Source organism: Nilaparvata lugens, chromosome 1 (genome assembly GCF_014356525.2).
Source record: "Nilaparvata lugens isolate BPH chromosome 1, ASM1435652v1, whole genome shotgun sequence".
In the NCBI taxonomy this organism is placed as follows: domain Eukaryota; kingdom Metazoa; phylum Arthropoda; class Insecta; order Hemiptera; family Delphacidae; genus Nilaparvata; species Nilaparvata lugens.
The window spans coordinates 82,400,966-82,428,820 of NC_052504.1; the positions used below are offsets into that span (position 1 = coordinate 82,400,966).

The 27,855-nt window shown below is 32.4% G+C and overlaps 2 protein-coding genes across 3 annotated transcripts; both read left to right on the forward strand.

Moving 5' to 3' along the window:
- Positions 1 to 230: 230 nt before the first annotated feature.
- LOC120354800 (tigger transposable element-derived protein 7-like) lies at positions 231 to 2,342 on the forward strand. Its single transcript, XM_039442573.1, has 2 exons — positions 231 to 282; positions 555 to 2,342. The coding sequence occupies exon 2, from the start codon at positions 582 to 584 to the stop codon at positions 2,340 to 2,342; it is 1,761 nt and encodes a 586-aa protein (XP_039298507.1). The 5' UTR covers positions 231 to 282; positions 555 to 581.
- A 2,501-nt stretch (positions 2,343 to 4,843) lies between these two features.
- Positions 4,844 to 27,799, forward strand: LOC111044200 (androgen-induced gene 1 protein). Of its 2 annotated transcripts, XM_022329284.2 has the most exons (6): positions 4,844 to 5,299; positions 17,985 to 18,122; positions 19,663 to 19,880; positions 23,801 to 23,952; positions 24,336 to 24,441; positions 26,970 to 27,799. In XM_022329284.2, the coding sequence occupies exons 1-5, from the start codon at positions 5,150 to 5,152 to the stop codon at positions 24,395 to 24,397; spliced, it is 720 nt and encodes a 239-aa protein (XP_022184976.1). In that variant the 5' UTR covers positions 4,844 to 5,149; the 3' UTR covers positions 24,398 to 24,441; positions 26,970 to 27,799. The 2 variants fall into 2 exon arrangements, with proteins under 2 accessions (XP_022184976.1, XP_022184977.1); XM_022329285.2 differs by lacking the exon at positions 24,336 to 24,441 and having other exon boundaries at positions 4,865 to 5,299.
- Positions 27,800 to 27,855: the final 56 nt, after the last annotated feature.

Here is a 27,855-nt window from a genome sequence, read left to right on the forward strand (position 1 = left end):
ACCATTTCCCAAAAGATAATTAATTTTATTTACATGGAAATAATAACAGTAGATATTTTATTTTTTGCCCAAATGTTGTGGTCAACCTGCTCTATCAGAAATGATAGGTTTCATTATTTTATATTTTTTAGGTTGGCACCTTGCTCTTTGAAAGTTTTTAGGTTTACAAATAAAGTAAAAAAAAAAGTTTACAAATAAAGTAACTATAGTTTTATAGTTTACAAATTTTTCACTTCTGAAACTTCTGACTGTGGAAATATAACTGGAAGCCTTAAAATTAAAGTAAGTAGCACAATAGTATCTTGTATTAGTTCCTGAAACATAGTAACAATATAGTTTCACTCATAACAATGGTTTTAACTTGCAGTTACTTCTAAAAAAATCCAACCTAAAACTTTGTGTTTTGGGGTAACATTGGCCCAAGCATTGTTTGGGCCAATGTTACCCCATGTAATGGTTCCTTAAAGTGTTTTGTTAAAAGGCGTATTCCTGAATTGTGGTCATGCTATAGGCTATGTTTTGATTATACACTAAACATTTTTGAATTGTTCCAGGTACTGGTACGTTCAGATGCCACAAAGATGCCTCAAAACTACCAACGACAAGTGGGCGCTCGAAAATACACAGACTATTCAGCAGAAACTTTGCAGATGTGTTTGAATGATATCCAAAATGGTTTGCGGTCTCAAAGAAATGCAGCAGAACATTACGGGATCCCAAGAAGCACAATAAAAAATAAACTCAAAGGAAATTTGAGAGAAAAAGTTGGACGTCCGACAATATTTACGGAAGAAGAGGAAAAATGTTTTGAGAACCACATACACAAGCTTGCAGAATATGGATTTCCAACAAATGAATTGGACATCCGTTTCACAATCAAATCATACTTGGATAAACAAGGTCGTCAGGTGAAACAATTCAGCAACAACTTGCCAGGTAAGGATTGGGTCATATCGTTTCGTAAACGACATCCTAAGTTGACTGTGCGCAAGTGCAGTAATATTAAGAGGGCTCGAGCTGCAGTTGATGAGAGCATAATCAACAATTACTTCAACAATTTGGAGGTTACACTGCAAAATGTTCCTCCTGAAAATATATGGAACTATGATGAGACGAACCTATGCAATGACCCTGGTTCAGCAAAAGTTGTGTGTAAGCGAGGTTCTAAATATGTAGAACGCATAATGGACTCTACTAAATCATGCATATCTATTATGTTTTGTGGAAATGCTGTTGGGGAAATGTTGCCTCCCTATGTGGTATTCAAGTCTGAACATTTATGGTCCACTTGGACTGAGGGAGGACCTAAAGATTGCAGATACAATCGCTCTAAGAATGGATGGTTTGATACTGCCTGCTTTGAGGACTGGTTTACAACCTGTTTATTGCCTCGTCTTCAAAAGGAAAGTGGAACTAAGGTTATTATTGGAGACAACCTCAGCTCACATATTAGTGTGCAGATATTGAAAATATGTGAACAAAATGACATTAGATTTGTGTGTCTCCCGGCTAATTCTACACACATCACACAACCCTTAGATGTGGCATACTATGGGCCAATGAAACAAGAGTGGCGCAAAATTCTTACTAATTGGAAAGAAGCTCAAAGAGGTAAAAATCTGTCAAATTTGCCAAAAGATGAATTTTCTAAGCTATTAAAAGTTCTGGTAGATCATTTGTTTGTTGAAAAAAAGCAAAACATGATTTCTGGCTTTTTGAAAACAGGAATACAACCACTTGACCGAAAAAAAGCTCTGGATCGATTACCACAGAGGAATGTTAATGTTGATCTTGTTAGTGACTCATTCATAGAGAAACTTGTGCAGAGGAGAGAAAAAATCACAAGCACCGGTTCCTCACAACCTCTTAAGAAAAAGCAAAAGAAGTTGGATGTTCCTCCAGGGAAAAGCATAGGAGTGGAAGACATTGAATTACAGTTGGGACCTTCTACATCTAACCTAACACAACCTAAAAACAAGAGGGTGCGACCTAAAAAGGACTCAAAAGAGACTGTGCAACAGTCTGACTCTAGTGATTGTGATGATCCATACAGTATTCACGATGATAGTTTTTCTGACGATGATTTGGTTTGGGAGGAATTAGTTGGTGAAGATGAACAAGAGGAAGAGGAAGAAGATTTGAGAAAAAGTTATGCTGCCAGTAAGCCCACCTTGGATAAAGACAACCTCAAAGAGGGTAATTTTGTAATAGTCAAATATAATGAGGGTTTCTATCCAGGTATGATTTCAAAGATGCCAAGTGAAGACAAGGATGGACCAACCGTGCACTGCATGCAGAAGAAGAAAAAATCGTGGGGCTGGCCCGAAAAAAAGACATTTTAATGTATCATCGGTGTGATGTAGTTCAACAAATTAAACCTCCAAAAATGGTCAACAAGAGGGGGCAATTTTCTGTCCCTGAACTTTCAGACTTTTAGCCATGGGAAACTTTTTTAAACATCTCAAGTGTGATTTTGGTTTCTTAATAGGCCTACTATATTTTTTATGTTATTATTTCAACTTTACCACATTACCATTGGGGTTACAATAGCCCAGCAGAAAAACTACATGCAATTCTAGTATAAATGTAATACTGGGCCAATGTTCCCCCAATGACGGGTAACATTGGCCCACTGTTAATAAAATATTCTAACTATTAAATAATTTTGAAAAATGTAATTAACAACATGTCAACTTGATCTTTGACTCATTGAGAAACATAATAAATTATATAAAAAATTATTTCTTTTCTGATTCATGCTTTAATAATGTTAAATTGTTCAAATGTCCAAGAAAGTGGGCCAAAGTAACCCCGGTCTACGGTATTATAAAGATGATAATAATATATTTCTAATCTGAACTATCAATGCGAAACCTAAAATTAGTCAATAAAAAACAAACGGAATTTGATGTCATATTATAATTCACTTGAAATCAAATCTTTGCAGTCTCTACAATAGGTCAGTATAAGCAGAGACAAGAATAATATAGTTCTTACTTACTTATCCTTCATCTATGGTATAAGTTAGTTTTTTCGGGTCATGGAGCGTGGGAGGAAACTGGAAGATGGGGTTATGTTCTTGCTTTTAGATGGTATTATGTTGATGTTATTCGAAATGTTTTGTAATTTTACATAACACAAATAAAGAAAAGTTGCTACACTGGACAATAAATTTAAATATAGAACAAAATAAATGCCACCCGTTTTTACAAAATTTGATGTTTTCTTTTTAATTTAATAGTAAAACTACTAAATAGGCTACAATACAAAATAAATATCAAATGATTAAGAATACAGCCGTAAACCTCCATTTATTTCTAGAACACTTTTAATTGTTCAAAGATGATGAGGTCTATATTGAGGTCCACGTTATAATGACAGTGTTTGGTTAGCAATGGTTTTGCTATCCTTGTCTATCATTCAACAAAGAGGATAGTACTATCTCTTTCTCGCTTTGCTCTGTTGCCAGATCGTCTTTTAACAATGGAGAATTATTAATTAACTAACAAAATATCTCATCCTAACTATGAAAAATCATTATAAAATTATTGAAAAATATAATTCATTGCTTGATAAAATATAATTTATTATTCTAAATAAGAATGAACCGTTAATATTATATCAATAAACGTGTATCAGCTACAGTTTATAGAAGGCAGATTGTCAAGACAGAGGATCCGTAACGTTGCTCTTCTATCTTTCTGCACTGCCATTATAACGTGGACCTCACTATAGACCTCAGCTTATTATAATGTAAGTTATTGTGTATATAATATACTAGCCGTCAGGCTCGCTTCGCTCGCCGTATCTGTCTAGCCAGGGGGCTCCGCCCCCTGGACCCCCGACTGGATCGTCCAGGAATGAGATCAGCAGGCTCGCTTCGCTCGCCTGCATTTTTCATTTGAGCATTTTTATCATATGTTAGGACAATCCAGTCGGGGTCCAGACTAAACGTCTGGCTAAACGGATATGGCGAGAGAAGCGAGCCTGACGGCTAGTAATATAATATTCCCAGGAATAGCTCTAGCAGTGCCCAATCAATTTTTCCGCGATAAATGCATTTCAATCTTCAACTTGGTGCCAATCTTACAAAGTCAACTCAACTTAATGCCAACCTGACAAAATTATTAATTTAGTTGCCAGTTAACAACACTGTTTCGAAGAGGTACTCTATCTAGATTATAGTTCTATAGTAACATATGATATGGAAATTTCAATTATAATTAAGAGATTGGGAGAAGAAGAATATACATGCTAAAAGACGAACTTTAAACCCTTAAAAACAACCCTTAGAGTTAAAATATTGCCAAAAGATTTCTTAGTGCGCCTCTAAAGGGCCAACTGAACATACCTACCAAATTTGAACGTTTTTGGTCCGGTAGATTTTTAGTTCTGCGAGTGAGTGAGTGAGTGAGTGAGTGAGTCAGTGAGTGAGTGCCATTTCGCTTTTATATATATAGATGTATGGGCATATATTCCTTTATTTGGACAATATATTTTATGGAATTGGGATGAAAAAAGTTTTGAATTGTAGTCTGCTTCTTTGTCCTTAAGTTGATTGTAAATTATAAATAATAAATATTATATGTTGTAAATTTTATTCCTGTATATGTCAAATAATTATATATATATATATATATATATATATATATATATATATATATTTTCTATTTTGTGTTTTTTGTAATTTTCTATTGATGTGATTAAAAAATCTATCCCAATCTGTCGGTTGCTGACAGTATGAAAGAATAGTTTTGTCGACGACTCACTTTGTCTTAGCTTTGAACGTATTCGAATGTCAGTCAGCTGAAATGTAGCACCTGGCATTTGGCAACACTGAGCTACAGCTCAGATTTCAGCATTCAATTTCATTTCATTTTCCAGTAGCAGAAGCAGATTGGAGATCAGTCAGTATCAGTGTTGAGTGTATCAGTAGTGTTGAAGTGTTTGAGTAGAGTGTGGTTAGCTGTTTGGTTTGAATACCTGAGCGTTTGTTTGCTGTTGCACTGATCTTCAATTTATTATAATTTTTCCCGAAGTATTCGCTCATTGCTTGAGTTGATACTTGAATCTATGATTAGAGTTGATATCAAGGAAAGTCTAAGTTAATTATTTTATTTAGATTTAGTTTTCTAAAAATATCAACAAAATGCTCAATTACGTTGTTCATTTGGTCGGCGCGTGTCTATTCTCTTTTGGGGTATTTTATGATTATACTTACGTTATAGTTCCTACAACAGTGGTCCCAATTATGTCGGCCTACGGTGGAAAATTTAAATTTTTAACCTTTTGGGATGCGGTAAGTTTTAGTTCATTATCATGATAATTAACCTTATCGCCTGTAACGCCTTATCTTAGTAATCTTATTATCACTAACTGAAATTATCATATCATATATATTATTATCTAGGTACTTTGTTTAGTGTAGGTACCTTATTTTTTTCTGTAGTCACTTTCTTTGTATATTCTCTTGTCATAGAACAAACTCATTTTGAACATTTAGAGTTACTTATTACCGGTAATATCCAATTGTAGCCTATTGCAGTCCTATCATTTTTATGATAAAAATACTTGATACCTTTATATAACCTAAATATTTTGTTCTATTTTATACTTGAAACTAATATCTATTTTACAAAAGTGATAATTAAGATTGTTCAACTCCTTCACTTTTATGTTATGGGTGACCAACAAACCCCCCCCCACCCAAATTGGAAGCCCCAAAAAAATGATCATCAGTGGTAATTTTAAACACTGCTTACCATTTTTTTGGAACCCCCAATTTGATTTAGAGCCCCCCCCAACCATGATTTTTAGTGACAATTGAGTTTGCAGGTAGGCCTGCCAAGTTCCATCACCTATTGGGTTTTCATTCCCCCCCCCCCCCACACCAGTTCCAACAAGCAATCTGTCAAATTTGTAAAATTACTACCTCGGAGGCAACGAAGGCTTTGACAACATTTTTTCTTGATCGTCAAAACTTGAATTGAAGATATCCAGATAGCTTTCCTATTAATTGGCCAAGTATTCGACCACTTGATGGGACCCCGGCATGCGGTTGTCATATTATAATGTTGACTCATATATAGTCTGCTAAATGACTCATATATTTTAGCTAGCCTCTTGTTAGTTAGAAGTAGGCCTATAGTAGGGAAGGTAGCTACTAGATTGTAAAAATGCATTACTTTGTCTAGAAGCTCATTCTGAGTAACTTATTTAGCATATGTGTAGTTCTGTGATTCAAATCTATAGAGTAACTTATAGGCAATTAACTCGCTAGCATAGGCTACTAAATGAATACATGTATTAAAATAGCCTAAATAAATACCAAGTAGTAGAGGGCTATGTAGTTCAAGCCCACATTATTAACAATATTAACACTTTTATATAATTTGCATATCATAGCCTACCTATAATATTATAGTCTATGCTAGTGACAGGGGTGTCCATCCTCGGTCTCCTCAAGACCGAGGAGGACGCAACTCCTAAATGGTTTTGAACCCCCCACCCCAAGAATTTCAAGGATGCCGTCTGTGTCCTCGCTCCCCCCCCCCCCTATGGGCACTCCTGACAAGAGATATATTCATTTTTTAGTGGGCCATCTGAAGCACAAAAATAACTTCCATCTCATGATTGGATGAACTTCTTCAATTGTAATGTAACACTCATGAGAGAGACTCAATATTTAAATAGTTCAACACATTAAAACATTACCTTCCATAGACCTTTTTTCCAATCTCCAATAGACGATAAATGAACGATTATAACAAGATCAAAATCGAATAATTTATTTATAATTTTCAACTTCATAAATTATTGATGTTTTCTCACTTTGGGTACCTACCTGCTTGCTGCTGCTATCAACTATAGCCTAGTAATATTCTAATTACAGTCCTCAATAATGTCCAAACCAAATAATATGTGAGAATGAGTACGGTAAACAGGAAGTATGCCTGCTGTATTATTAATTTTCTTTCATGCAATACTCGAAGGTCGAAGATTATCAATCAAATACTCACTCATCTCCTAATGAGATCCTCATTTAGCAAAGTAACTATATAATTGGTTCTTTGCCAATTGACATTTCTGCCAATCATTATTATATGGGAAGAGAAGAGAGCTATACAATATGCATTAATCATTCTCAATTAATTCGAATTTGATTGGTTATTATCATGTTAGTTTCTGTCATTAACTTAATATATACGGATCAATTATTTCTTATCCACCTACAGCTCTCTTCATAATTAAAATTCTGTTTAGAAGCACAAATCAAATAAAATTGGTCATTTCATTATTTTCCATTTTGGTTTACAAGCATGAATTTCCCCTTTTTCAATTTTGTCGCTCTATTCTTATGCTGAATTAGGCCTACTAATAATCAGTATGATAATTGTCACTCATTCTGGCCATCAAACTTGCGGTTTGTCTCGTCAAATAAAAGAAACGTTTTTGGCTCTTCAATAATGATTTGCAAGAGGTGTACTAAATCATTATAACTTCCCCAAGTTAATAGAATAATCGTATTTTTAGAGAAAAATGTATGTAAAATTCAGTAAGCCCTACTAAACTTTAATAATTGACCGAGCGAAGTGAGGTCTAAGATTCAAGTCGACGGTTTGGCATTTCTCTTAATGTTTAAATGTTTATATGTTTTTATGCTGCGCATTTACGGCGAAACGCGGTAATAGATTTTCATGAAATTTGATAGGTATGTTCCTTTTTAAATTGCGCGTCGACGTATATACAAGGTTTTTGGAAATTTTTCATTTCAAGGATAATATTAAAGGAAAAAGGAGCCTCCTTCATACGCCAATATTGGAGTAAAAATCAGACTAGAATTATTCATCATAAATCAGCTGACAAGTGATTACACAGATGTGTGGAGAAGCCAGTCTATTGCTGTATTCTCATAAGGTCTATAGTTTCAATCGGGTACTTGTGGATGAGAGTACTGCGTGAGGTCTACTGTTCACAGAACTACTAGTAATAATAATAATATTTCTCTGGATTTTGGACGACACATCCAGAGGAGTTTATGCGTAAATTCAGGAACATTACAATCATATTTTTATACATTTTCAATAATATAACATTATTCAAAGTTTTCAAAATTATACCTCACTATATAGCTTACTTTATAGCAAAACTTTAATTCAAAAATTAGAATGGCCGAGTGGCCTAGATACGTTCGAATCCCGTCCGGGGCAAGGATATTATTTGATCATCTCATATCATTACCCACGAACAAGATAAAGATTAGACATTTGAGTATCAAGCAAATTTTTTATTTTAATTGTTTGCTCCATCAACAATTTTGAAAGAGAACTTCTTCCAACGCAGTTTTTCATTCTGTCGATGTTTTGTTGCATAAGGGTTATTGCATCCTCTGCGTGAATCACTGTACAAAGCTGCAAAGTGCATGAGATTGTCGAGTAGTTTGAAATGGAACTTTCCGTGCAAGAGAAGCATAAATTGCACAATAGTAGGCTGAAATTATCTTCACACACAATGTAACATTAATAGGTCGTCAACGCTCGAAGAAGAGACAGTGTTACTCAAGAATATTTTTAGGACGCCAAGAACCTATTGAGTAATAAGTCGTGAATTATTTTATGATGGACCTCTTTTTGTTGGATCATCCCGAATGCTGCTTTCACTTGAATCTATTAGAACATCCTTCATTATCACTCAAATTGTGATGTTAGTAGAGTTATAACTGTCACTTGAAATGTAGGTGAAAGAACCGTTTCATGGTACCCCGGGCATGGCTATTTTGATCATCTTATCTCATTACCCACGCTCAAGTAGAGCTTTTGATGGTATCATTCAGCAAAAATCACATTTAAAAATATCGTTAACTCTTATCATATCGAAGTCCATAAGAAGAGACAAGTATTGCAACAATCACATAATAAATTTGTCATCTCTCTTTCTTAGGGCCTGGGGCATAGCTATTCCGATCATAATCATCTCATTACCCGCGCTCAAGCAAGAGCTTTTGTTGGCATCATTCAGCAAAAATTATCAACCAATAACATATCGAAGTCTATAAGAAGACAAATAATGTAACAATCACATAACTAAATTTGTCGTCTTTCATTCTTGGTTCTGTTACTCCATTATATGTTAACACAAGGATACCGTTTTGTCAATAGTCTATTGACTCTTATAATTACAAGTTATCATCCAAGCAAATAATGTAACTGGATAAAATTTGTATTATATATTTCTATTTATTTATTTACTTATCACACGATTTAGTTATACTCAAAGTCAATAATGTAATTGGATATAATTTGTATACTATTTGTCTATGTTTATTCAGTCACAGACCAATAGATTAGTGTGATACGCGTATTGACAGTTAATAATATTGATCAAACACATCAATATAACTGAATAAGATTCTCTTTCTATTTCATACTTATTAATGATCATTCTATTAATTAGTGGCGCGTTTCAGTAATCTTTTTCATTGCATTGTGAGTATTTGAAAAATGATTTTTGATAGTTTCACTTTCATAATAATATGATGAGTAGGTAGACATCTATCCACTCAGCTTCAATATCACTGACACTGTCCTAATTAATGGAATAACGTGCCCCACCGTGGTCGAAGTCATTGTACATTACTGAAAGTTAGGTACTCTTATTATTTGACTTTAACACACTACCAGAGTTCACAATTTACCTGAGTCAAATGTTTTTCGTTTGGTTTTTCAATTTAGGTTAAACAGTTTCATAAAATTTCGGATGAATAATGGCAATTATAGTGTATTTCGAACATTTTCATGATTACTAATAATGCTGATCAATCGATAGGTTAATGATGACTGTGGAGATGATGATTATTGTAATGATGATGATGTTCAATCATGATGTAGTTTTCGAGATGCAGAGAAATCTAAATTTTGAGGGCATATCAAAAGTTCATGCTGCGAACATCATCTTCAGTGAAAACATCAATGAATTGATTTTATGAAGAGTAAAAGAGTAGAAAAATATGAAGAGATATTAAAAGCGAATTGGTTTGAAAATGAAGAAAAATATTAGGCTACTCAAGTACGGTAGATAATGTAGGCCTACATTGTAGGTCTTTTGGACGTGAAGGTGACTTGTATACGAAAAAATCCAATATCAGTAAAGTTTATTATTATTCTCATTATATTGATTGACTCAAATCTAGGTCAATAGTGTTTAATTAGTTGAAAAATGGTCTTGATCTCTTGGAGGTACCTCTCCTTCAAAATTATAAAAAATTAACTAATGAAACGCTCTTAAATTTTGTTGATTGCCTTGAGAATGAAGTGCGCACAAACGAAAAGCTTCTCATTACCACTAAGTGAAGTATTCGTATCGTCCTACAGAAATATTCAAATGGGAAAAGCACAGAGTTCAAAGACCATAGTGGTCAAGCAGAAATAAAGAATAATTCTTCCTACAATTGAAAAAACCAGGCCTAGAAGGAAAGAAATTCTTCATTTTAGTAGAGCATTATTTGATTTTTGGATTATAGCTATGGTTTGCATACTACTTATGCCCGGTTTTATCGAACTCGGTCAAGACATTTGAACATAGAACATGCTCAAACCGTGTACGCTTTAAATGATTGCAGTGGAGCTATCGATAGAAGCTATTGTCATATAATCATATGTTCTAGCCTAGTGCACACCTTGAAAAGCGTATGTGATTTGACCATGTTCATTATGTCTTGACCGAGCTTGGTCAAACAAAGAATCTTCTGTCTACAATTTGAAAAGCATATGAGTATTAGTATTAAAGTAATTACAAGTGCAAATAGCAAATTAAATAATCCATAGTATAGTTATTAAAATAATCACAAGTGCAAATAGCAAAATAAATAATTCATCATAATTATTAACATATATTGCTACAGTTAAAATAATGTCAAGTGCAAGAAGTGAAAAACGTTCATTGTAAAATTAGATACTGCTATATGTACAACACTGTTGAGAAGACTAGAAACAATTCAGAAATAAAAAATACATCCGAATAAAACTCTCATTATTATTCTAACATGATAGTGTATTGCTTATTCAAAGATTGGAGTTCATTATGTTTTAATGAAGTATTGTCTACCTCTTTATACTTGCAATAATTGCTGCAATTGTTCACTTGTGTTAAGTTGCAGGTAGAATACACTTATACAGTAATAATAGCACCGGAAAAGTACAATAGTTTGGTATTATTGTACCATAATCACTCCTTTATACAATTTTTGAAAATGTAGTTTTACATTTTTAAGTTATTCATTTCACATATGCGATGCTTCTGAGCTCTGTAGCTGGTCTTGAATATTAATATGATAATCCATTAATTTGAAATCATGTAAATTTTCATTAGAAAATTCAAGAGCAAGTTTTTTCTGGCTTGATCCTTTTCGAGTCTAATTCCAGTAAGTTAGTACAGTAGTGTCTCTGTCTCATATTTTTATAGCCTAATATTTTATAAATATACTCTGAAGCACTGCGAAATATTTATTTTTCCATCAATTGTATATTCATAATGGGAAAGTAAATTGGGAATTTCAATGGAAATTGAACGATAAAATTGATGTTAACACTATATTATAACTTTGTTGTAGTTCAGACACTGTGTTATATTTGTGTTACACATTTGTCTAAAAGTGCGTACAGATATACGCGCCGCGAACATGAGCAATTCACTTTTAATCAGCTGACTATATCTGTATTTTTACAGAAACGGTAAGATACAGATATATAAAGCTTGGCATCAGCTGATTAAAAGTGAATTGCTCATGTTCGCGGCGCGTATATCTGTGCGCACCTTTACAAGTACCTCAAGGAAGTGTTCTGGGGCCCATTCTCTACCTGCTTTACACAAATGATATTCTTGTAAGACAATTTTTTTTATTGAATATAACTGTGACTAGTACTAGGACTAACATCACTTTATTTCTATCCTAAATTAATACTTCAAGTCATTTTACAAGAAGAGTCTTGTAATAGCTTCTCCTTGTTTTAAATTAGCTCATTCTTAGCTTTGCACTTAATTGATATGTTAATTTTTTCCTTTTCAATCTCCTCGTTGATGTAGAGTTGTCCAAAAGCTGGATTTAACACCTCAACATTTTGGTGGCGATGTAGAGCCTCTTCATAGGTCCTATGAAAAAGTTATTGTTCTTATATAAATCTGTAACATTAATATTATGTGCAAGACAAATGTGTAACATGGAACACAGTGTCTGAACTACAATAAAGTTATTGAAAGATAATGCTCAATTCAAATTTTAAATGATATGTTTCCTGGAAATTACATGTTACACCAGCCTATTTCAATTTTTGAAGTTCCAATTCTTTGAATATGCAGTAAAAGGTACAGTTTCTATTATCACTCATATATCAGTGTGAGCTATAACCTGAATAAATTTAGAAACCTTATTTAGTGGGATGCACCATTTGATCAGGTACCATAGTATTTGAAAAACTCAGTAGTACCAGTGTTGAAGTCATTTGCTCCATTATACATCCAGTTATCAGATGATCACATAATCCTAATACCTAATTGAATAAATAATTGTTTCCCGAATTGAATTAGCTGCAACCATTAATTATTTATCGTTGAATAAGGTAAACCGATGAATGGAGTGGGTGATGGGTGATGGCCTTCGTTGCAGTCGAAAATGCTATTCAAGGTCTCGACTTTCCATGTCTCGTTCACTAATTCTGGTTTACCTTGTACTTCACTGATAATAGATTATTCTCTAACCTGGCTTTTTTATGGCATTAATTCTTCAGTTCACATGATAATGCATCCTCATTCTTCTCCGGTAATTATCATCTTCAATTGAGTAGTGATTTAAACTAGTATCACTATCCACACTAGAGTAGTTTTATTGCAGTTCTCTGATTCATAAATTTGAATCAGTCTATGAATCCATTCAATATTTCAAATGTCTTTATCACCATTTGAAAAAATGGAATTGAATAAAAAAGCCCAAAAGTTCAATACCAATAAAATAATAATTAGGTGTGGTTCATACATATCAAACTAATTAATTACGTGGTTGAGGGATAACTTGTTTTTTATCTCTTTATGAGCATGTCTTCTGTCATGATTATTTATTATGTTGAAATAATTGAGCTGCACATTCTCTAAAATGCTCAAAAGTAGCATTAAATTAATTCATCAAAAAAAGAGTATTTTATAAGAATTTGCATAATTTTTATTCGAATCAATTCATTACTTATTCAAGATTCAGAAACTGTGTATCAATAACTGAGCTTCAAATCATTTCAGTTTCTAAATTTCCATCAATCGATTCTCACAATAATAATACTCTAATTATATCTCAAGCTCCTGAGTTCAAGCTCTACTGAGGTTTACTACAATGTGTAGTAATGTAATTTTCGTGAGCATTAAATAATATAAATATATTAGAATGTAAAGATGGCTGAATTTTGATTTCAAACTATTACTTTCGAAACTCGAGAATTTTCATAGATAGCCTGAAGAAAATTATGCTACAACATAAATATAATGTATTCCGTGTAACTTAGCTCATTAGTCGGAAATAGTCTGAATACTGATTTTATTTGTAAAAACAAACATTTAAATATGTAAAGCGAGAATGCTGGTGCATTCACTCACGTATCTTTGACTCACTAGAATTGGAAGACTGGGGCATAATAAGCTCTTGGCTCTGTTTTAAATATAATCATCAGGGATGTATTGATGGCTAGCAATCAAGAATCTATCTGTCATTGACTTTATCATCAGCCGAGGATTGGCATGTCATCTTCATTTTCATCACTATTCATGATGCTGATCACCATTATGTTTCATTACTTGATAATTCTTGACACTATTCTTGTTCAATAAAACATTCAATGCATGTCAAACATTTGGCTATAATTATTGCAGGTACGGCAATGTTGATGTATTTGGTGTTGCTATTCATTTCAATGTTGACGATCAAGTTTGAATCAAATCTCATTCTTAATTCTAGTGTTATTCATTTTTGGTTACTGGAAAGAGAAAATAATGTGATTCATGCAGTACTCGACTGCTCATCAATACGTCTAGCTATTAATATTAAAGTTGAATCATCCGCTCATCCATTTGGATGATTACAATGAAGTACTGAACTAATGGCTCTAGTCCAAAACTGTTCAAAAACAATATTACTATTACTATACGGTAGTAATTCTATTAATGTTTTAAATTGCTTTTAAGAATTCCCCAACATTGAATTAATCCTTCAAATGATAAATTGGCATTCTTAGATTGCGGATCTTATTGATACACTCTTTGAGAACTTAGTTTGCATTTACAATGAAGGTGGAATTATTATTATTCAACAAGGTCGAGCATTACAGCTGCGTATAGTTTGTTGTTTGTAATGTGCATACTCATCTTCATAGTTATATAAGAATACATGAGATTTTTTATTTCGCCAAGTATTGTCGTAGGTTTGTAAACAAATAGTTTATCTCATCTGTGATTCAACTTTAATAGACCATCTACAATGGATTAGATCAATATAGGTAAATTTATTTTGCGCTTTCTGCATCTTGGAATCGAATATGCATTATTTTTAATGAATTATTCAATGTTATTAGTATTGAATTAAGGTAGGCCTATTCAAAATCAATAATTTTACTTAACCATCCAAGGATCTAAACAATATAAGAACTTATACTTTTAACTTAGTGAATCAACATAGGTGCCTCCATTCCTGTACTATAGCATACGCTACTATACTATAACATAGATTTGGAGGTAAGTGTTCTTCTATGGCCATAGGTAGGTCTACCTTAGTGAGGAAGCTTTGTAAAATCTAGTTACTAATAAAAATTGATTCTGTCACCTCTGCTTCTAAGAACCGTCCAATCTCCTCAGGTATTAATAGTGAAAAGACATCGAAAGAAAAATGTCGTTGAACTTATTTCACCTTGATTAAATACGGGTTGAATGTTATCTATGACGTTTCTCCAAAATTATGTACTATCTTAATTACAGTACCATTCAAGATAATTGAAACCACTCATCCATTGATATCAACTTATTCTTTCTAGCCTAATAGATGTTTGTATTTGTAAGAGAACTCATTAAAATCATTTTCATTTTTTCCCTATTTTATTCTTCCACTTTTTATCGCATCCATGGTACAAAGGCATATTTTATAAAATATATTGTGTATGATATTCAATACAAACATGATTCCCTGTATTTTGTGGCTTTCATAATTGTAATCTTTTCAATTCATAAACTGAAAATAATATTCAACTTCTATAGTAAACTCAAGTAAACATTTTTCTTTTGAGTTTCCTTGCACCAGTAGCTATGTTGCAAAAATATTATTAACACTTAATTTTTAATTAGATGCTACATAAATTATTCAATTACAAATCTTTTTCAAAAATGCTCTGGTATCAGCCTATTGAGTGAGTGAAATTATCTGGATATTAAGAAGTCTCTGTGTTTTGGTGGGCATCAATGATAGTGTTTAAGATAGTTTGATTATCACCATTCTCTCGGTATCCAATGATCGTAATTATAAAATATATGGCAAAAATCAACGTTTCACATACATTTCAACCTCAACGAAATTGGCTGGTCTCTGATGTGGATGAATTCATATAAGACAAAAGTAATTTGTCAATGCCACAAATGGGATGGGAATGTCTGTCAAATTTGTGACATTCATTATATGCAACTCTATCAATTATTATCCCAGTTGCATTGCCTTGTTTGTCAATTCATAGTTAATTGGTTGAGCAATATATCGTTAGTGAACAAATTCCATACTATGCAGTGGCAGCGGCAGCATACTCTACAATTGAGCACTTGTAGCGAGAGAAGAGTAGAGTGATTGTGGAAAATGCTGTGAAAGTTTCATTAGCGAGAATTTTTCCTTACTATGTTGAAGTGTTTAACTATCAAGTATGCAGATGAATTTTACTGCCTAGTCGTTGGGTCATATAAGAGGCCCTGAAATTGATCAGTTGCGACCTGAAAACTCTGACACCAGACCTGAGCCAGCTAGGTCACTCGATATTATTACTATTTTTACTGTAAGAAACATCAATAACTAAAGTGGAAATCCAGGGTCAATATATCAGTAGGCCATTACTATTGGTAGGTCGTTACTCATTACATATTCAAAAGATAGTTTTTAAATTTTTATATACATAATTGAAGAATGTTACTCTCGAAAGGTGGATAATTTCATTTTAAAAATGATTTTTATTCTCATTTTCTCGTCTATTTAGGATAATCTTCAAAATAATATGAAGATCTCAGATAGTCCTTAGCTCTTCACACTCTACCAGAAGCTGGGTTTATTGCGGTGGTTGTTTTCTTTGTAGATTCTTTGATACTTTTCAAGGTTTGGTTAACAAATTATACTCTACAACTATAGAGATAGAATGTTTGGCTAAAACCTTTTAACATGGTAACAATAGGTTTGTCTTCAAGGTCTGTGAATTAGTACCTTGATTCGGATGGTTCCAGCAATCCAAATCCACCTATGAACTTGACAACTTGACTTGAGAATATATATTTTCAAGTATTGTCGAATGTTGGTGGTAAAAGCCGGCAGGAGAACCGGACCAGGCGCGAAAACCGGAAAGTAGGTTGTGCAATAGCAGCTTTTGTGGAGACGAGCCTATATGGAAGTTGTCCGACCATTTCCGTCTGCTTCACCAAATAGCAAGTGTAGCGCATTCATCCAGCGATCCAGCACTCACACACATTCACATCCACTCATAAATACACACATATCTACCACTACATGACCGAGAAAAGTTTCCGGAAGTGAAAGCATCTCCCTACCACCTACCACTCACACCTTGTCCCATCAAATGATGCGTTTTAATTTTTGTGTATCACATCATACCGAATCTCTTATGTCATCTTACATAATTTGTTATGAGGCCTATAGAAGCTAGGCTACTCTATTGTGCAGCATACAGCCAGTATCGTGCTTGATTGATTTCTTCTCCATTCTCGTTGTGTCCTCAATTGAAACTTGATCTCATTTTTCCATTCTTGATCGTGATCCGACATTCTTCAAGTGGTTGATAGTTTTTAAGCGGGTTGTGGCTATAAAAGAAAAGAACTATGAGGTCAATGGTGTGAAAGGGTCAACTGCATTTTGTTGAGACTCAGCGTTTTTTGTTATCTTTGAGAGAGATCACCTTATGAAAAACCAAATTTAATTACGATGTAGGCTCCATAGATAAGTTTCAAACTTATTGAAAACTACCGCTCTCGATTAAATCAACCAAATATCAATATTTCATCTCTAATTTATTGTTCTCATTTCAATGATTTATTTAATAGTATCCCCACAAATAAATTCTGTGATAACCAACACCAATTTCTCAATAAAGTTGGAGGAAGTTGATTTATTGTCAGTAGTTTAGTAAGTGTATAATTAAGTATTGATAACTCATTTCTATCTAATCACTAGTTCTCAATTTGTAGCTGCCTTCATATGAATGACAATTGACAATACCCAAATGATGTTATCTATTCAATATACAAAGCAGCCTTAAATTGAATTTTCTATGAAAAATACATAATTTAGTTCATTTTAGTTTTACTGCTTATATAGCCTACTTTCATTTCCATGTTTTGGTTCCACAAGTATAATAATAGTAATGCGTTTTTAAATAGATCAACACAGTAGTATCAAATTAACCTTCAACTGTGGTAGTAAACAATAAGCCATAAAAATTCCGATCAATCAATCTTTTTCCATCCGGCTATCTGGATTTTATTACTCAGATCATGTAAAATATTTCGCTAGAAGTAAATTTTCATTCAATTACCATGTTGAAACGGCAAAAAAGTGATGCCATTATAATGTCCGGTCCCACAAGAAGTCAAATTATCAATTGATAACATAATAAGTAACTAAGTAAGTCATTTTAAAAATACGGATCGTTCTATTCGATATTTATATTAATGTTGTTTCTTTTCTTTTGTTGCAGATCCTACAAGCATTATACTTCATATTCTGCATAGTGATAGACGTTGCTGGTTGGGAGCGACAGAAGGGGGGCAGTAGTTTTTGGGTCTGTGCGCTCAGAGATTATATTTTCACAGTGTTTGCCTTTCCGGTTGCCTTGGTGAGTCGTAATTCTTCTATTAATGAACATTATTATCATTATGACTCCTTATTATCATTATACCGAAATGTACCGATGTCCTAAAAGGCCTACATATTAAAATTAAAAATTCCTAATTTATTTATTCATATGCAAATACAACTCAGGCAAAAACAACAGGCATTCGCCCAAAACTGCTTCAAGCCTTAATTTGGAATAAACAGTCAAAAGGTTAATTTAGGCACATTAAAATTTCATTTAAAAATATGAGACAATTTAATCGTCAAATCAGAATTTAGACACGTTTTTCTATAAAGTTTATAAAACTATTCAATCGCCTAAAGGCTCCAATTTGATTTTATTTATTATATATAATTTATATGTATAATCTAGAATGAGAAATAATAATAAATCGGTCATATAGAATACAGACGAAATGCAATGTGCGTAGAATAGGACAACACGCCTCTAGAAAAAGCGCGCAAAGTCTAGTAGAGGCAAGGCAAGACACTCAATTGAAATATTTTACTTATCAGTGTCTGCGGCGTGACTATAGGTGAGAGTATCGCAATCAAATATGTCAACAATCTCTATCTATTAAATAAAATGCTTTGTCCTGACTGACTCATAATCAGACCAGAGCTGAAACTACTAGGCTTAAAAGCTTGAAATTTTGCACATGCGCTTCTTGTAGCCTCCAAGCACCCATTATGAAAAGATTTTCTAAACCCTTAAAGAATAGGCCCAACAGTTCTTCAAAGTTCACATGTTATTCTTATTAGAATGCCACAAACTGGTGTGTCATTAATCAAAACTATGAATCAATTAGAATTATACTTATGCAATATGCATAGATTTTCATGTTGTAAAATAACTTGTTTTCTACACAAATTTGAAGCTGTAATTACCATGATTAATATTATTATCAAAGAAAGGAAAGAAAATGTATCGTATACAAATTGTAAAAAAGTTGTGTTGTATTAATATATTTTCATGAAATTGATTGTTATTTCTATGTAAATAGCTTTGGAAGGTTATTTGTGTTTCTTGATATAATGTGAAATTATGCTATTTATGTGGGATTCCTTGCATAATCTTGGAGAAACTAAAGGTAATGATGCCAGATAGTGATGAAGCCTTCATCGTAAAGTAGAACTATATTTAAAACAAGCAATGAAAAGCCCCAGGTTTCGCTGGCCTTGTCACATTGAAACGTGTTATTTTTAGTTTAAGAATTTATGTGTTGATTGGATTCTTAGTGTGTATTTATTACTTATTCATTATTGATAAATCATACATTGTGTTGAAATCATTCATCCATTGTTTCCAATTTGACAAAAATAAATTTAAATTTGACGGACTCATTTTCATCTTTCTCATTCTTGTGAATAACTCATAAAGTTTGCCAGTTTAATTTTCAGATACTTTGTGAAGTAAGATTGTAATAAAATATAAAGTGTATGTAGAGGTATTCTGTGCACGATCATGTACAATAAAATGTTCATTCTTCAAATTCAATTTTTCAATATTTTATCCAATTTTCTTTTGTAATTTTTTGCAGTTTGTTAGTGCAACATTTTGGGGACTGTATGCAGTAGACAGAGAGCTAGTTCTTCCTAAGGTTCTGGATCCATACTTTCCAGTATGGCTGAATCATGTCATGCATACATTTATCACCGTATTTGCAATTCTGGAGATGCTCACTTCTTACAGGGCATATACCACCAAGACAAAGGGTTTGATCGGCCTGCTTCTCTTCCAGTTGACCTATTTGTCATGGTGAGTTTTTGTGTAAGATATGCGGTAGTTACTTCAATCATTTTTCGCCTCGATTTCTGAATCAAAACTATCATAGAATATTTAGATTGCATCTCTTTGTTTTTTTCTGTGATTCTAATCTTACTCTTAGTTCTGTGAACAGTAGACCTCACGCAGTTCTCTCATCCACAAGTATTTGGTGTTATCTGTTCACTGGCTTCTCCAGACATCTGTGTAATGCATGCAATGAATAATCCACTTGTCAGCTGATTGATTATGAATAATAATTCTATCATTTGATTAATCCTATCTTCAGAGTAGATGATAATAAAGTAATATCAGAGTATGGAGGAAATTCCTTTTCCTTTCGTATTAACCTTAAAATGCAAAATTTCAAAATACCTTGTGAATACATCGACGCGCAGTTAAAAAAGGAATATTTCTGCCAAATCTCATGAATTCTATGAACGCGTTTGGCCGTAAATGCGTTACATACTTACAGACAAAAGAAAATCAGCTCACAACAGTATAGAAATGAAAAAAACTATTAAAACTGTCAGATTGAAATAATGCTCAACAATCGGTTTCCAATTTGGGGTACTAGGTGCAGAAAATGAGGATGGCTTATTAGTGAGGTAAGAATCCCACACTACCAACGTGGTTCCCCTACCACCTTGGTGCCATTTAAAAGGGTTTTCCTTCACAACTTTGGTTATTTCCATTGATTATTTTGGGGGTTCAATTGAAAAAATATTGTCAAAACAGGCCAGAATTGTTCATTTTTAGAAAAATATTGTTAAAACAGGTCAGAATATTGTTTATTTTTAGGTCACTCTGACGTGTCTAGAAATAATTACAAAAGTAAAAAATTTCTCATCAGTTAGTCACAACAATTATTGATGTATGTTATAGCTATTCATAATCGCAGTGTAATTATTTTCATCAAATCAAAACCGTGTGTCTCAGTAAACAGATCGAAACTGGTGAATTTTGGTTTTATCTCGGAATCATCCAACCTGTATAAATCTACAGTATGAACCTTGAAAAACTATTGTAAACAAGCGCTTTAGAAAAAACTCATAATTTGATTAGGAAGTAGATTTAAAAAAAACCTTCATTGCTACTCGAGATAGTGAACTCAAAAAAGGTCTTAATCATGGAATCAGAACTACCGTATTGCACAAGGCTACACGATTGATTCAGAATTCTAAGCACAGTTGAGTAAGACAGTATAAATAAAAATAATAGTAAAGCTGAATTTTTTATCTACTTTTACATTTATTGAACAAGTACAGTGGACTATAAGTTCTCTTTCACAAAGCTTCACTCTCTTGATTTTCATAACTTTTTAATAAATATTTTTGTAATAATTTAAATTATCCATCAATCATTAAATCAATTTTGATAATAATGATTCATTCGTCAAGGTATGATTTTATTTTATCAATCAGTTTTGGCTTTGCAACTATCGGTATTTCTCTCTTATGAGTATCCTTTCATTCAATATTCGGTATACTATATTTAGTTTCATTACCAATTCCCTGAGATGCTAAGTTTAAAATGAAAGACCAGTTTCCATTGTTTTTTCAACAAATTTATATAATGTTGCAGCATAATTTTTGTTTTTAATATTCCCAATCTCAAGAATAGTGGATAAAATTTTTCCAATTTTTCTCAGTGATATATGGCGATGCAAATGGACTGTAAAACAGATAATATCTCAGCAATCCAACAATATTGCTGGAGTGAGTTCTGAAATATATTTAGCTGTGGTTGAACAGTGGGGGATCCAACCGTAATCATCATTGTTATTCAGCTTTGATCAGCTGACAGCAACAATATTCAAGATGTCACTGGCGTCTGAAGGGGGAGCATTCTGTCAGAGGATTCTCATTATTATGAATGACATCTGTTCTCTGTATATTTGAGTTTCTAAAGGAAATACTCAAGCTAAATATTAAACCTGCAATCAGATCCTGGAAAGTGTAGTGACAGGAAATCGATAAATGTCTTTGTGCCGGTTGCACAACAGCCGGTTAAATTTTAATCGTGATTAATTCCACGAGAACCAATCAGAGAAGCCGTCTTATCAAAAATGCCTTCTCTGATTGGTTCTCGTGAAATTAATCACGGTTAAAATTCAACCGGCTTTTGTGCAACCGAGCCTTTGAGATTGATATGCTCTTCTGCGCCTATAAAATATTTTTATTAAAGAATCTCCAAGATTAGGCTACATAAAATAATATATCTTTCAACAAAGATCGAAGTAGAATTCTTCTAGGAATATATTGGAGCCCCCATGAACAATATTTTTCAACTTTTATTGTGGGTTTTGAAACTAGAATGTAAATGGGTCCGATAAGTTAATCGATCAATAACTGACTCATTTCTCAGTTAATTTCAATTATTTCTTGGTCTTTTCAATCTTAATTCAAATAGGAGCAAATAATAAGAATTGAGAAAGGTTGACTCTTCCCACTACCAAAATGAGAAAATACTTTTTATAAAAAAATATATACATAGTGAGTCATATGTATGGGAACCCTTCAATAAGTTGGAGACTGTTGTAGATATAATACTGTAACTTTCAAGATGAGTTATTGGTATAATACTCTACCTTTAGACGTACAACTGAATTTCAACCCCTCATAAGGGGGTGACTTAGGGGTTGTAACTCGAATATTTTGAATGTAAGCACCCATTGTGTGGTATATCATTTTAAAGGCGTTTTTAAAACAAACATATGACTCACTCTGTATATCACATTTCATCGGTTTCAAATGTCTTGAGAAAAATTTATTCAATCATAGTGTTGTGACCACTCTGCAATTCTCTGAGTGCATTTATTCATAACGATTTATAATAATTATTTTATCTATTGTTGTCTATTTAGTTCAATAAGTTCTGAGTCTCATATCAAGACCTATTCCAAACTAAATTACATTGAAGAGAAAAGAAATACAATTTTCAAATCATATCCGTATTATAACTGTGTTAGTAAAAAAACAACTGAAAACATTTCTCGATTGCATTGTCTCCATACACTCACTTGTTACACTGTATATAGAAATTAAATTTGGTGAAGAATGGGCCTCATACTTGGAAATTTGTTATTTCTGCTTGACCTATGACAATTAGTGATCTAGGTTTGTAGCTATCAATGAACTTTAGACTGACAAAAATAGAATATATTTTACAAAATCTGTTTTATCTCCGGAAGAGCTTTGAAATACTGTTTTGAAATTGTACGCTTTAGGCTTAGCTCTCTTATTACGATTATGTTAAAAGTTATTCGAAATAAAAAATACCTAGAACCCAGCAGTCTTCAAAAATAATTATGTGCAATCCCTCATTTCGTATTTTAGAATATCTAGCACCATTGTAATTAAAATGAAATTGTGTTGGTCTAAATAAATAATCTTTTTATTTGTTCAAGAGCCTTGGCTCATTCAAATTGGTCTAAGTAAAATGATGTTTGTTCTTTTTTTTGAACCAATATTTTAAATATGCATATTTATCCCCTTTTAAACGTTTGTATCAACTTCTTCGCAAGTTTTTTCCTCTGTCAAATGAATAATAATAATTATTGTACTCCTTGGTTATTAATGGTCCTGCTATTTGGTATTTTTGATCATAAATCAATCCTAGTGGGCGAAACAACCCATAAAAATCATCTCAGTTAACAGATTATTATTTATTGCTCAAGAACTTGATACAACTTATCAAAAGTGAAACTATAAAATTAATTGAAATGGTTGTCATAAACCTTTAACATTAATTTGTTCTTGTCAAATGAAAACCCGTTATCACAAACTTTTTATGGACTCAATAAGTATCATAACAAATTATTTCCGTTTTGCTACAGAGCAATATGGTCAATAAATTGTTGACATTAGTTCTATTTCTGCCATATTTTACGATGTCCTATTTTTCTTTTACAGGATGCATTTCGTCTATTATAAGAGTGGACTATGGGTGTACAATGTGTTCAACGTCCTTAACATTCCGCAAAGGATAGCCTTCCTCGTAGTCTCCATTTTGACTGGTTTCTTTTTCTACTTTGTCGGTGAAAACCTTAACTCTATGATCTGGCGTAAGTACAAAACTGTTTTTCCAATTAAATTCCTGTTTTTTCTTCCAAGTTTTATTATAATTTCGTTTTTATTTTCATTTTGGAGAGGTCTTTTGATTTCTTTGACAATTCTGTGCTTGATATATTCAGTCATGTTTATTCATGATCAAACTTGTTCCCAACTGTCGAATCTGGATCTATGTGAATCTTGTCAGTTACTGTCATTAATAAAAAATGTATCTATATTCTCAACTAGTAGAAGTATAAATTTATCAATCAATTATCATTAAGTAACTTGAAGTGAGTAGTCCTGATTGGTTTTTATAATCGTGGATGATCATTGTGTTTTCTGTTCGATTTAATTATGTTTGATTCCTCAGACTCAAATACTCGTTGTTTTGTAGCTAATGAGGAAAGCCACGGAACTCTTCGCCAGCTCTTGTCATCACAGTGGCAGAACATTTAAGAGCTGTTCCCTATTAGTCTACTATTCAGAAATATTGTTCTTCCGTATGTAGAATCGTTCCAAGGCATGTGTTAACCTCTCCCCTGAACACGTCTTGTGGTTTGGCGATGCACTGCAACTCTACCACCTAACTGACATCTGCTTTCTATCTCATTCTCGGTTATGGTCTCTAAATTAGCTCTAATAATTTTGGTTTTGGTGACCTTGAAGTGTTTGCAAATGGAAACTAAACCACTCACATAATTATTAGAAGTGAAAATATGTCCAACTGAAAGGATGTCACACTTCACTCGAAGTAATGAAACTTTTGTATTAGATCAGCTGAAGAAGGCTTAGATGCTGTTTGTTTTCTATCATTCTCATTCTCTGCCTCTTTTCATTTTCAATTAGCTTTCTCTCCATAAGCATTATGCTTCTTACCTCTATTCTATTCCAAATTTCATACTCATTTTTTATCTCCATTTTTCTACTGAAGTTTTGATTGACACTGACAGCTAGAACTTACCTTTCTAGCAATATAATTAAATTACACGATGAACTCAATACTGAGTATACAATATACAGAGAATACTGTATCCTACGGATAAGACAGCTTATATTAGCTTGGCAAAGTTGTAAAAATTTGCAAATATTTGTGAATAATATAAATCATTGAGTGATTTTCCTCATTGGTTTTGGTCTTGGACTATCAATCGAAATGGACTGCTGATACGGAGATTCCCTTTGTGAATAAACCAATAATATTTTACGGTTGATTAATTTTATGTCATATACTGACCAATTAATTTATACTCAATTATTCCTCACAAGCTCAATATTCACAGTATCACACTGCTATTGGATTTTCTTGAATATAATCCTCTAATTTTCCAAATTTAGCCGCACTTCCGAATATATAAATTAAAGTTTCTTAAACAAGAATATAACAAAATAATTTCCCCATGTGATTTAGAAATGTTTAGGAACTTATGCTTACTAGAATCACAGAATACAGCAATACAACAATACAGAATTCAGATTATAGAAGTTTTCTCTGCTTGAATGAATGGATGTAACAATTGATTTTGTCAAATTCCATCAATGATTTCTAATAATCAGTCCTCACATGCTAAAATGAAATCATTACTGGAATCTGCTACTTCTTATATTATTTATTCATATTCTAATTCAAGTAACCCCTGGAAGGGTTGCAAAATACATTCAGGATTATGTATTTTACTGTGACATATTTTCAGCAATATTGCTTGTTTTTGCAAACTTCTATGAATTGGTTGAGGATCAAATTTTATAAGAATAGCGTCCAATCAAGAGCAATATTTATGTAAATATTTCTGTACATAGTGTCTTCAAGGCCTTTCACAAACTTGTGTATTAATTTAAAAAATAATAATCCGCATTATATTTTAATATAATATTTATTCTTCAAGGTTTTTAGGTTTAAGGTTATTATACTTTAAGGTTCAAATTAATATGTGCTTAAAATCTAATATTTGCATTCAAAATAACTCTTAGTTGCTTCAGAATAATTCCAAATAACTTTTGACTTTTAGTCTGATATTGAATTTAATAACTATTAATAATATCAATATTCTTATTGCTAATTTTACTAATATTTTTAATTATGAAAGTTTAATACCTCTTTCAATAGCTTTATCTTGTACGAATTTGGATCAGTTGCAATTATTAAGTTATTATTATTTATTACTGGTCCAAATAATGAGAAAAATTCTATAAATTGAGAGATATTCTATACTGGTACTGATTACAGAATTTTCATAAAACACTACTAAATACTCAAATCTTTTAATTAAATGTGAGCATTATAAAATGTATCTAAAACTCTAAATCAAGTAAATATAAAAATTTCAAGATTTTTTGTAAAATTAATAACTACTTCTATTATTTGCTTCAACAGCGTTTATAGATCTTCAACATTTTACTAGTTTTCAGATGCTGTTTCTAGATGATGTTTTCTAATGAGAATCTATAGATTCTGCTTACTTGTAAATAAAATTGATTAGCATTTATTCTAATTGAGTGTTGAACAATTTCATTAATCCAGTCCTCAGATAATATCTTTCCTGTTATTCTCTTCCATTATCTTTGTATATTACCTTTAGGTATCTCATACTATAATTGTGCTATCGTTTCTCAATATTCAACATACATCAACAAAATTCTCAAGCTCACCAAAATCAATCTATATTTCAAATCTGATTTTTCTTTAAAAACATCGTCTTGTACAATCTATTTTATATTTTATCTTAGAAATGTCATTATTCATAGTATGAATGATGTATAATCGTCTCATCTAGGCTATCCGAATAGAAATATAGGATTCATTTACTCAGGGTTTCCTTTAAACGGGTTTTTGTTTTATTTAACACATTACAATTCAAAGTCGTCTGTAGGAGGAAATCAAAGCCCATGAACCATATATTTTGCAAACAAATCTCTTCACTAAAGAATATACTTATTATTCAATGGACATTGATACTAAAATATCTTTTGCTCTCATAGTTCTTATAGTTTGTTCTCTTTCACAGTATTTAAAAATGTTCTCGTTTTTCAGTTCAAAAGAAGTCCAAGAAAGAGAGACTGAAGAAGAAATAGAAGTTGCTGCAACGTTCGTCTTTGTGAGCTGCCGTACCGTTCATTTAACGTGCACAAGATTTTGGAAATGAGTTTTTTAAATCAGGAAGATAGAATAGTATATGATACAATTCACGGTGGAAATCTCATTGACATCTCCACTGCCTAGTCCTACTAATATTAGTCAACATATCCTTTTTACTTACAATTTTGTGAAAAGATTTGTGCTGCTCTAGAATCAAACATTCGATTATACTCAGATATTTGCTGAAATATTGTGCTTAAAGTTGTGCTTAAAAGTAGAACTAAGTAATTCGAATAGAATCTAATAATAAGAAGATACATCAAAATTACAGTGCTTTATCCATGGGTGATAAATTGTTTTCCTAGTATTGTAATAATAGCTGTGTATGATAGTAACTAGACTAGAACTGTTATTTGTTATGATTGCTCCATTGATGCATGTATTTAAAGTGTTGATGAATTATTATTATTATGATTGCAGAACGTAGAATATTAATCATTCGATTGCTGGGATTGTATTAAAAGCTGAAATTATTAGGAAATGATTTCATTGAAGCGAGTTTTTTACTTTTGTAAGTATTGTAGGTTACATGATATACTCGTATTTCATAAATCATTTAGTTGTAGAATATTAGTGAATCTCTTGAAATTTTCAAGCAATCAACTTGTAGAATAGGGCAAGACGAACTAAGTTCTTCCATAACTTTTTCTATAATTTCAACCATCATTGTCAGTCTTTACCACTGTAAATTAGAACTAACCAATTATAATAAAACATGTTTGTTTCAAAAAACTGTTTTGTGTTATTATTCTATCCAAAAAAATTGTTGAAACCAAACAAT

Bases quoted from the DNA above. Each gene is read 5' to 3' on its own strand.
- LOC120354800 (XM_039442573.1), top strand. From the start codon at position 582: ATGCCTCAAAACTACCAACGACAAGTGGGCGCTCGAAAATACACAGAC.
- LOC111044200 (XM_022329284.2), top strand. From the start codon at position 5,150: ATGCTCAATTACGTTGTTCATTTGGTCGGCGCGTGTCTATTCTCTTTT. The intron at 5,300-17,984 runs GTAAGTTTTAGT...CTTTTGTTGCAG, and splicing joins TTTTAACCTTTTGGGATGCG to ATCCTACAAGCATTATACTT. The intron at 18,123-19,662 runs GTGAGTCGTAAT...AATTTTTTGCAG, and splicing joins TTGCCTTTCCGGTTGCCTTG to TTTGTTAGTGCAACATTTTG.